Source organism: Platalea leucorodia, assembly GCF_965183815.1.
Source record: "Platalea leucorodia genome assembly, chromosome: 13".
NCBI lineage: Eukaryota > Metazoa > Chordata > Aves > Pelecaniformes > Threskiornithidae > Platalea > Platalea leucorodia.
The window spans coordinates 14,822,184-14,833,307 of record NC_138835.1 but is presented as its reverse complement, the minus strand read 5'-3'; the positions used below and the strand labels follow the sequence as shown (position 1 = coordinate 14,833,307).

General features: G+C 49.3%; 1 protein-coding gene across 1 annotated transcript in view; it reads left to right on the top strand.

Annotated features, from left to right (window-relative positions):
* Window positions 1–10,857: 10,857 nt before the first annotated feature.
* NKAIN4 (sodium/potassium transporting ATPase interacting 4) overlaps window positions 10,858–11,124 on the top strand; it is a 51,104-nt gene continuing 50,837 nt past the window's right edge. Inside the window, exon 1 of the mRNA XM_082325937.1 lies at window positions 10,858–10,999. Coding sequence (XP_082182063.1) covers window positions 10,946–10,999 — 54 coding nt within the window. The 5' untranslated portion in view covers window positions 10,858–10,945. The remainder of the gene's footprint in view (window positions 11,000–11,124) is intronic.

Here is an 11,124-nt window from a genome sequence, read left to right as displayed (position 1 = left end):
CCCATAAGGTTGAATTAAATCAAATTATAGAATCGTTTAGGTTTTAAGACTTTTTAAGATCATCAAGTGCAACTGTTAACCTGCCAAGGCCACCGCTAACCCATGTCCCCAAGCACCACATCTCCCGGCTTTTAAATCCCCCAGGGACGGGGACTCAGCCCCTGCCCCGGGCAGCCTGGGCCAGGGCCTGGCAGCCCTTTGGTGAAGAAGTTTTCCCCAATACCCAACCCAACCCTGCCCTGGCGCAGCTTGAGGCCGTTCCCTCTTGTCCCATCGCTTGTTCCTGGGGAGCAGAGACCGACCCCCCCGGCTCCAGCCTCCTTTCAGGCCGTTGCAGAGAGCGATGAGGGCTCCCCTCAGCCTCCTCTTCTCCAGGCTGAGCCCCCCCAGCTCCCCCAGCCGCCCCTCCCCAGCCTTGTGCTCCAGACCCTTCACCAGTCATTTTATTTTTTTTCCCCAGTAATTTTTGTGAACTGAGCAGGGGGGGTTGCAGCGGAGGCCGCGCATTGCTCCTAGGCCAGGGGAGCAGGTTGAGGGGGCTGGTCTGAAAGCACAGCCCTCGCCTCGCCTGCTGTCGGAGGACAATTTCCATCCATTGCTCTCCGAAGATAACTCTCCAAAGGTGAGGGCGTGTGGGGTGGAAAGAGGACCTGGAACTGCTCTGTGGTGGTTGGAAGCATGTGCCAGGAGAGCGCATTTATGCTATCACTGATTTCTTTTTAATAATCAACTCTAGACACTCCAGAGCAATGCTTTAGCATTTACATATGAATCCCACAGAGACAATACGCTGCTCGTTTTCCGTGCAACTCCTAGTCTGGCCTTCGTACTTAATAAGTAGGCTGTTACCTTACTATCAGTGCATGGGAGATTAAAAGAGCCATTTTCATTACCATTAATGGTAGCTACATACATAACCCCCTTGCATCAACGAGAAGATAATGGGCCCTTAAATGTGCATGCGTATGAATGACAGAGGGAGGGTACGAAATACAAAGCAAACTCGGCTTAATTTGCTCTTCCAGTTAAGGAGAAAGTGGTCTCTTCTGATAAGCACCATTATTTTCTGATAAACATGAACTAGTGGGCCATGAGGTTCCCGTTATACAGATGCTGTATTATAGGGTCTAATGAGAATATTAGTCTTTGTTCCCTATAACTGGTAGATAGTCCAGCGATTGGTGTTGGCGGTGGTTCTGCAGCGGGTCTGGAAGGGCGCACGTTGCACATCCAACCCTTGTGCTCACAGCCTCAGGGGAGCAGTGTTGGGCAACGTTTTTCATCCGTTGTGGTGCAGGGCTAGGAGACCCATGCCTCCCGTGGTCTTACTTTACCAAACATGCGTGTTCACACGCTGTCTGGGCAGCAAACTCTTGCAGTGGCAGCTTTGTCTTTCTGGGATCAGAATTGCTATTACCAAAGACTCACAAATTAGTGCTTCTGTGTTCACTATAGTAATAATATTGCAGTTTGCCCTGAGCCAGGAGTCATCTTTAACCCGTGATGTACAGTGAGCAGCAAAGACTTACTGACCGGAGTGAAGGCTGCAGGGTGGGACTATCTGGTTTTCAGTAGGCATGAAGGGAAGCCACAAACATTTGCCTTTCTTAGCAAGCAAATAAATGCACGCCATTCCCTGGCAAGTCCAGTTTGCTCCGTTCCCGGAATTTGGGGTGGGTGCATAGCTCTCTTCCCATCTCTGCAACGTGACGAATTCCTATTCTAAGATAATAGATAATGCCAACAAGGAACATTTAAAAAGGCATCCTGCATTGTATGCCCTACTTCTTCCCTTTCTCGTTATGAATTGATTCTAGCTTGAAACTGAATTACAAATATTTTTAGCACAATTGCCATTGTTACAATTGTTATGCCCACTGCCAAGCACATATGAAATGTGACGATAAGGAACAAATTACGGGATAAAATAATAAAATACAAGGCAGGCACAGTCCCTTTGAGCTGTTTTCCATGTGGAGATTTTTCAGATAGAAATAATTTTACTTGGCGACGAAAGGATAATACTCAAACATGTAAAGGGTAGTCCGATTTGAGAGCACAGAAAACAACGAGAGCCCAATTCTGCAAAGATTTCATGAATACGAGTGTCATAATTGCAGTGAAGAAGACTAGGAGCAAGTGAAAGCTTATTAAGATAACCTACCTAGTGTGCAATTTTGCTTGTAAGCTAATGATTTTGAATGATGGCTTTGAAACTTCTCAGGTTAAAAAAAAAAAAAAAAAGGTCTCTGGAACAGGATTTAAACCAAAGAGCATTCATTTTCACTTTTTCCTCTTTTACAGATTCCCAAACCCTTTCTAATCTATTAATAAGACTTGATTTTGGCTATTAAATATTGCAATAAATGAAGTGGCATTACCACGCAGTTTAAATTGCACAAAAATACCTGAGGAATTCTCTTCTAGAATAGCTGACAGCATGAGCTTCAAATATTAAAGGAAAAAGAGAAACAACAAAACCCTGGTTTGACTTGTTTATTAACACCTATGTGGGCTGAATACAATACTCGGTACTAGCAGCGCTTGGCGTGGACTGAGAAGCCGTGGATTTTTATTGCCTTTTTCCCTCCCAACACACCTGAGATGAGCCACTATATCAGAGTAATGTGCAGGATGTCACAACGCTTAAACTGAGGGGGAACAAAAAGCAACAGAGATACCCTTGTTAGATAAATCTATTTAATAAATCTGAAGAGCGAGGAGCAAGGAATAGACCTGTTTGCATGACAAATGTCACCATTCAAGTTCTGCGTTGTCATTACGTGTGACTTCCGTAACTATAACTGTGTGAATAATAATAAAACCCCGAACTCAGCCCTTTTAGCTCCATGAGTACTCTCATTAATTGATGGGAATGTGATAACGCCCTTTTCTTGGCGTTTTTTTTGGTACTTCTGCGTGTTGCATGCTCTGCTAGCACCCTGTGAACGGTAAGCAGGTTGTCACCAAAGACTTAATCTCATTTTTAACTTAAGAGGCTTGAGAACTTAGAGTGACTTCAGGAGGTGTCTTATTTTTGTAAATCTTGACAGCAGCTCATTCCTAATAGCTTTATGTCACCTAACAAAAAATATTAGAAAAGTAATGTGTGAAATATTTTCTGCCATGGGATGAAACATCAGCCCAGTTGTTATTAAATGTTTATTTTTTATTATTATTTATTATGCTGAATAAATAAGCTTTATTTATTATTAATTATAGCATTCAGGGCTATTGATATTCATTGCATGTGGCAGCCACAGCATAGCAACCTTACCCAGCTACAATGAATATTGCCATTAGGTTATAGAAATGCCACGTGCACTTAATAAAATAATCACTTCCCTCTCAATGTGCAAGGCAACATTACTTTGTCCTTCCTTTTCAGCTGAGAAACTCGTATTTAAGGGCTTTTCTGATACATTTCCTCAGTTAACTTGACACTGGCAAAATCTGTAACTACATCTAATTACCAGTACGGCCCTACTGGTGGTCAGGCAAGAGAAGGCAGAGTTTAGTCCTACAGCTAAAACACGGAGTCCTGCCTACACTATGGATCACACGCCACAGCCTCCGGCGCTGAATTTCATGTCTAGCTCTTCAAAGCACAGACAAGATCAGGAGAGTAATCAACGCCCATCCTTTCCCTGCATATTTATAGGAAACTCACTTCTGATTTGAGCTCACCGTGCCCACTCCTCCATCCAGCTGGGAGTGAATTTTAATGTGTGCGTTTCTACTATCAATCAGGTTAGTAAGACGTCCTTTCATTATGTTTTTCCACTTCATAGCTAGAGCTGAAGAAAAGCTTAAGCAGCTACTTGTATTTAGAGACCCCCGTCAGACCTTCTGCCTGTGCACATTTTTGTCATTTCAGGGATGAGGCAAAATTTGGAAAGTCTTTGTATGAGATAGCAGGAAGCCTCACCTCTGATATTAAAACAGCAAACAGAAAAGCAAAAGCTTTTATTTAACAAGCAGCTATTACTACACGCAGCTTTAATTTTGCAGTAGTGTCACATACGTGTGTGTCCCATCCCAGTTTGTATCATTGGCAACCAAAGCTACCGAAGCGGCCACCTAGCGTGGTCCGGGCAGGATGGAAAAGCCTGGAAGTGCTGCTAGCTGCCTGTGTCTGCTCTGTGGGTATTCAGAATGAACTTGGGGAGGCTGGTTCAAGGGGCTTATTTCCAAGGCAATTAATTCTTTCTAAAGTAAATGTATGTAAAAAATGCTCCTTCAGCCTGGTGGCACCTGACACTGCTGACTTCTTAATACATATTAGCTCTCACTGGCTGGGATTGGAAAGAATATCACCGAAAACATGGCAGAAAAGTCGCTCTGGTTTATGCCTGCATGTGTTTGAGCAGCTTCTGACTGCAGGTCTCATACCTGCCTCGGGGCAGTTCTCATACACGGCAGCTCCTGACGCCGTACGCTCGTGCACACACTGCTGTAGATGTCCTTCAAAAGACACTTGGAAAGAAACTTCTTTTTTGATTTCTTCTCCATCGTATCACATGAGACTCGTTAAATTGGCTTGGGGAAGTTCGTAATCAACTGAGAGGAGAAGATGATTCCTAAGCAAGTGGGGAAGCAGCTCGTCTCAATGAGAGCGCCCTAAGCCGCTGCCCAAAATCGGAGACTGCGCTCACCCTCCAGGCTCTTTTTTTGTCAAATCATTTGAGAAATGCAACTGTTGCATGGAAACCTTGAATAATCACTTGGTATCGATACCCAGGGACCTTGGCAGCTGCGCTGAATTACTTCTTGGTCACACTGCCTAGTGAAATTGCAGCTGGAAATGTGGCTGCAATCATGCCAGCTACTCGGATTGCATGGGCTGAGATGCTGGGATGTCAGCTGTGACAGCTTGCTTCTCCTGCGTGAATTAACCCTTCGGGCACTCCCTCCTCTCCACTCGAGGCCGTGCCTATGGAAGCACCCGCGCCGTTTACCCGGGAACGCTGACATGCAGTCCCCACAGCTGCTATGACCCTAATTCGAGCAGCTTCTTCCCAAAGTAGTTCAGTCGTTGTTTCATGTTCTCGGTCTCCAGGTTGTGAATAAGACAGACTGGGAATTTCAGTGAACGAGGGAGGCTCCTTGGTGCTGCTGCTCAGGTGAGGTGTTGGTCCGTGGCACAAGGCACCCCCTCGGGCTGACCAAAGTGCTGGCAGGTTCCAGGGTGTTTCTGTCTCTATATTTTTCCTTTGTAGTCATGGAGAAGCAGAAGAAGAGTTATTTGAAAGGCTGCTTGTGGGGTGTTATGGCAGAATTGTCAAGGCATCTTATTAAAGCTATAAAAGAGTGAATTTGAACCTTGACTCCGCTGTAGCGGTAAATGGGTGCCTATGTGTTTGATCCAGGGGAGGAAGGATACCAGCCAGGTTTCCTTTGCACAAGCCCTTGATCATACAAACGAGGCAGCTGTATCAGCTAGATGTGGACAAATTGTTCACCTTGCTATTATTCTGACATACCGGAGAGCTTAGCGAATCTGCCTTCCACCTCTGCCATCTTCCACTTGCTCATCAAAGAGTGATGAGAATTTGTTGTGCAGCTCAGCAAGTTAATATTAGGGAATTACAAATGCGGAATGTAGATGATGGTGGTGTAGAAATGCCGGAAAGCCTGATTAGGAGCTGCCCGCCCCCCCAACATCCAAGACTTCACAGGGATGAGAGAGAAAACGACAGATTTCACACACCAGTTCTGATAAATTTTACAGATTGCCCTGGGCAGCCGGGGAACCATTTCAAAGCATAAAAGTCATTGAGATTGTTTCCTTTCTTGTGTAGTGCTGAGAACAATTTTTAAAACATTGTGCTTTCCTCTCGTGGGCCTGTTTTTCTCTGCGATGTGTTCACCAAGCTGCAAAAGGAGGGGAAGAGCAGAGCGTGGTCCCTTTGGACATCGCCTGCGGAGGGTCTGCCACTGCGGTGCTGCTCAGTTTGGGCTCCTCTGCCTCTCTGGTCCCTCTGGAGAGAAGGAGGACGTGTCCGTGCTATTGCCACCTCCTCGAGGTCTTCCACTGTGAAAGTCTTGGCTTCAGCTGGCTTCAGTCCCAGAGCAGCTTTGCTCTGTAACAACTCTCTAGTTAATACCCCAGGGCAATGGGAGGTTTAAAAAATTACAAGTTTAAAATGAGAAGGTCAAAAGCCTTTGCCCTTTTTTCATGATCTCCCTCCCTTTCTAGCTGGTTCAGTAATCCTTTTCTATGTAAAACGTCTTCAGAAAGACACGTGGGAGTATCAGAGAGTCCAGTTCTTATAGCCAGACCTGACCGCCCGAGGTGAGCGGTGGCAGCCTCTGGTCACCAGCAGTTAGGTCCTGTCACTGCAGCCAACATTGCTCTTTTGCAGAGACAGGGCGGAGGCTGGTGCCCTTTCCTCCTCCCACCCAGGACGAGGATTTATCCTAAGCCATTTGTACCCGTCGACATTTTAAGCATCCAGAGTGTCCTGTGGCAGGAAGCTTCACAGCTCACCCAGCTCTCACGTGAAGACTTTCCAATTGATCGTTTTGAACGTGTCCCCTGCGAAAAACTGCTGTGCACAGTGGAAAGCTGCCATCAGTCAGGCGACTGGCAGCGGGTTTTACTTCTAATTTGCGATAGAGAAATACGATGTGACACGCCACCTTGGGAAGGCTGCTGTCTGCCCTGGGGGAGGGGAGCGGGCTGGCTGATTAGCTCCTAAGGCCATAAAGCACTGGGACAGGCACGTTTTGCCTTTTGGATTTGGCATTGATAAGGTTGGCGTACTCTGACTCCACTGTGTTTGATCAGACATCTGTAAAGGCACTGTGGCCCAGATGAGGTTATTAAAATGGAGAGGAGGTGAATGTAAATGAACTGAGCAGAATAATGCACCCCACGTGTATCGTGGGATGTAAGACCATCTATAGCTTTCAGCAGCTGTGACAATTACAGGGTTTGGGCTGTGAAGAGATGTGTCCCCAGCTAATACTTTTAGCCTCTATTGCTCATCTTGATCTGTCAGAGCAAGGAGGCTGCAGATATGAGAGATAACAAGCTGTGCTAAGATACTGCTGCTTTGTTTCGAGCTTGCTAACTTTGCTTCTTGAGTTCTTCTGAAGTAAATCTGTAACTTCTTGGAGTAATTTGGATGTAATCAGCCAGGAACAAGTGATAACAAGGTCCCGTTGTGGCAGGTTCATCTCCCCTAGCAGTGCAGCTGGATCCATGCAACCTCCCCAGCACGACAGGTTTGGATGGGAAGAGGCTCCTGATTCAAGCACTGGCTGAGAGCAGGGACATTCGGTCTCTGGAGCATCAGAACCTGAGGCTGATTCCCAGCTGGATTTCATTGCCTCCATGGAGTCAGGATGTGACCAGCATGTGCATCAGGACCTTAAAGTGAAGGAGCATCCTCGGGAATTAAAGGAGGAAAAAAGAAACAGCTAGGATCTCTCAACATACCTGTGGCACAGCGTTTGGAGAGGACTGCAAGAATGGCTGTCCGATGGAGAGGGCTGGAGCTGCCGGCGATTGCCTTCCTCTGTGTCCACACATCAGGGATCGGTATCCCTGCTGGGAATTCCTCAGACCCCATCCAAAATCCCTTCATCAGGAGAAATCCTTCTTGACATCCAGACTGGACTCTCGCAGCAACATTTTGCCCATCGGAAGCTGGGGATGAGGTTATACTCCAGGCAGCAAAAAATTCAGGATACTGAGCAATTTTGGCTTTATTTCTTGTTTGCTAATTTAAAGTCGTAGTTGGTTTTATGAGTTAAACTCTCAGGGTAGATGTGTGGCCCTGCAGCACTCAGGCGAGAATTCGGATGGCCAGGACTTTGCACAATTTTTCGGCGGTGCCGGCGGCTGCTGTGGCCGTGCCAAGCCGAGCGCCGCTGTGTAGCGGCGCGTGGGGCTCACTGGCGGCGTACCGCGCATCGGGGGTGGCGCGGTGGTTTGGCAGCCTGTGCGCTGCCTCCTCCAATGGTGCCTTGTTAATCCACCTGCTAATTAAATAAACCTAATTAGGATCTAAGTACTATGTGTTTTATTCACTTAGGTCCAAACTCAGCTAAGCTAATATTTCATCTCATGGAAATAAGGGATTTTCTGGAGGTCTGCAGGAGACTTTTTAATTGGCCTGCAAAGAGTAACCAAAAAACCAAACCTGTTGTCAGGAGATTCAAACTCATTGCACCTCCACTGGTGTCTGTAATCGAAAGAGGCTGGAGACCACGGTACAGAAGCAAGCGTCCAACTTTTGACATGTGAGTAGCCCCACTAAAACCAGTGAGGCTACTTGGGTGCTTAAAGGCAGATCCCCTCTGTGTCCAGGCCTCCCGCTCTACCAACGCGGATAAGAAATCATACAAATGAAGATTACAAGATCAGGCTCTGAGTGTTTTAAGTCTCTCTCTGAAATACAGGTTACATTATCCCTGTAGTTTCACCCTTCTTAATAAGCTAAGGAGAGTCAGTGTGTTTTCTTTCAGATGCCTGGGGAGTCCCAGCCAACACATGGTTGCCTTTTACTTAGCTTATCAAGATAAAAGTGCAGGCGGAAAAAATCCTGTTTATGTCAAACTGAGTATTTCAGCTGTTTCACACGACGTCTCCTTTCTAGTACAACAGAGTTGGAAAATAGCTATGCTTGTGGGAGGATTTTCGAAGCAGGAGGCAGTACAAGAGATGCGGGAAAGCTTAAGAAATGGCAGAAGGGCCAGGCAGTAACGTGCGCGGCTGCCAGCCAGCCTTCCCCGTGCTGTTCCCAGCAGTTCCCAGAGCACCTGGCACAAACCAGCCCGACCCCAGCCTGCTCGCAGCAGTCTTGAGCTCCTGTTTTAAGTCTGATGTCGGGTTGCCTGACCCTACAGTGCAGTTTCGATGCAGTTTGTAAGGAATGTTTCATCGTCATCCATTAAAAAATAAATTGGTCTTTGTTCCTATTGCCTCCGCCATCCAAAAACCATCTTCCCGGGCATACAAATGCTGCCAAAGCTTCTTCAGTCGACAGGTTTCTGGGTGATGTAAATTGGTTTTTTCTCTGGGTGTATTCCTCTCACCTATAATAAAATGTGTTTTATTGTATCTGACTGCATTAATTGATGCCCTGGTTGTGTGTGGTGCACAGGTCAGACAATCAATATACTTTACCATTTAAAACCAGTAGGATTTGTGATCAGTTCAGAGTCTGTTTCCTAATCTTAGGTATTCAGAGTTTGCTTGTTTGTTTGTTCTGTGTCTCCCTGTGGCTGATTTGAATAACAAGTGTTGTTAATATAAGGCTTTTAACATTCATAGCACTTTAGGACTAATCCTGCTTCCTTGGGGTATAGTCAGGCAATGCTTTCCTCGAGTAAAATGATAGAGCCTCTAACATTTCAGCTACCCTCTCCTTCTCACAGCCCTGCAATAAGCAGTGTGGCACGCTTATTTAAAAGGAAAGCAGAACTGGTGGCTCATGGTACAAAGTCGCACCCTGCTTTGGGGGCAGAAGCAAAACCCTGACTTGCTTCAGGAGAAGAAGGAACAGCCTGAGAGTAACGGAGCAAACTGTCGTGCAGCCGTTGCAGTCACTGGCGATTGCAAAGAGACGACGTCGTCATCGCATGAGGCTCTCCCAAAGCTTCTTGTCCTGTTGGGTTGAGCTTAGCGACAAATCTGTCCCAGTCCCAGTGCCTGGTGTCTGACCTGCTCCTCGCTCCGACCAGAGGCGTGTACGGCAGGGAGGGCTGACGTGGTCCCGTGTCTTCTGGACCCTGCTTCTCCTTCTGGAGAGGAGGCAACGTGCAGGACTCGGGCACGTTAAGGGGGTGGTTGTGTGCTCGTGGATTTGCTCTGCTATTTGCAATTGAAGTAGACTGACTTGGTTTTCTACAGATGCAGGGTATGGTGAGTGGTTCATAGATGGTGCTCAGGTAGTTCTGCTTCTTGGAGAGATGCTCCCCGACCTCCCTCTGCTGCTAGTCAGCTGTGATCCATACACAAGCCTGGGTATATACCTTAAAGTACCCACAAACATACATTTTAAATAATTCCTTGTCTTCTCCCCCTTTCTAAGTTTGTCTTCCATGTGTGCTCTCGCTGACAAATTTTATGGGAAGAACAGTTGTATTTTAGGTTAATTCTGGGCTGCATGATTTTTAGGGCGAGCACACCAGCACCTGCACGGGAGGAGGGCGATGGGCATACGTGGAAGGGGGAGAGGAGCTCCCAATTCCCGTCCCCTGGGATGTCCTAGGGGCTCTGTGTCCTGCACACACAGCTTGCCTTCCAGCGCACCCCTGTGCCCCGGCACAGACCGGGCACCCCCGGCCAGCGCCGGAGCCAGCACCGCCCGGGGAAAAGCGGCCCATCACGGGAAAAACCACCCGGCGCTGCCCCGCCAGCCCTCGCCGAGGGGGAACGGAGCTGCCCCGGCTGCGCTGCTCCGCCCGGCTCGGCCCCCCGGGGGAGGGCTCTGCCCGGGGGCCGGGAGCATCCCGCGGGGGCCGGGAGCATCCCCCGGGGGCCCGGAGCATCCCCCGGGGGCCGGGAGCATCCCGCGGGGGCCCGGAGCATCCCCCAGGGGCCGGGAGCATCCCGCGGGGGCCGGGAGCATCCCGCGGGGGCCCGGAGCATCCCCCGGGGGCCGGGAGCATCCCGCGGGGCTGCGGGGCCGCATCCCGGCGGCGGCAGCAGCGAGCCCCCGCCCCGCCGGCCCTGCCCGCCTCCGGGACGGCAGCCGCCGGCGGGGCATTGCCCTTTTAAGCTGTGGTCCCGCTGCCTCCCCCCCGGCTCCCGGAGGGGCTCCGGCAGCCGCCGCGACCTCCCTCCCTCCCTCCTTCCCTCCCTCCCTCCCTCCTTCCCTCCCTCCCCGCTCCCGGCGGCGAGCGGCAGCTGCGGGCCGGGGCGCGGAGAGCCCCAGGGCGGCGGCGGGGCCGCAGCGAGCCGGGCTGCCCCTGCCCCCGCTGCTCGGGGACCATGGGATGCTGCACCGGGCGCTGCACCCTCATTTTCCTCTGCACTTTGCAGCTGGTAAGTGGAGGCGCTCCGGGAGAAGGGGGGACACGGTGGGGAACGGGGGGTTCGGCTCCCCGGGACGGGGACGGGGACAAAAGCCCCCCCCGCGCCTCGGTGCCCGCTGCCCCCGGGGCCGGGAG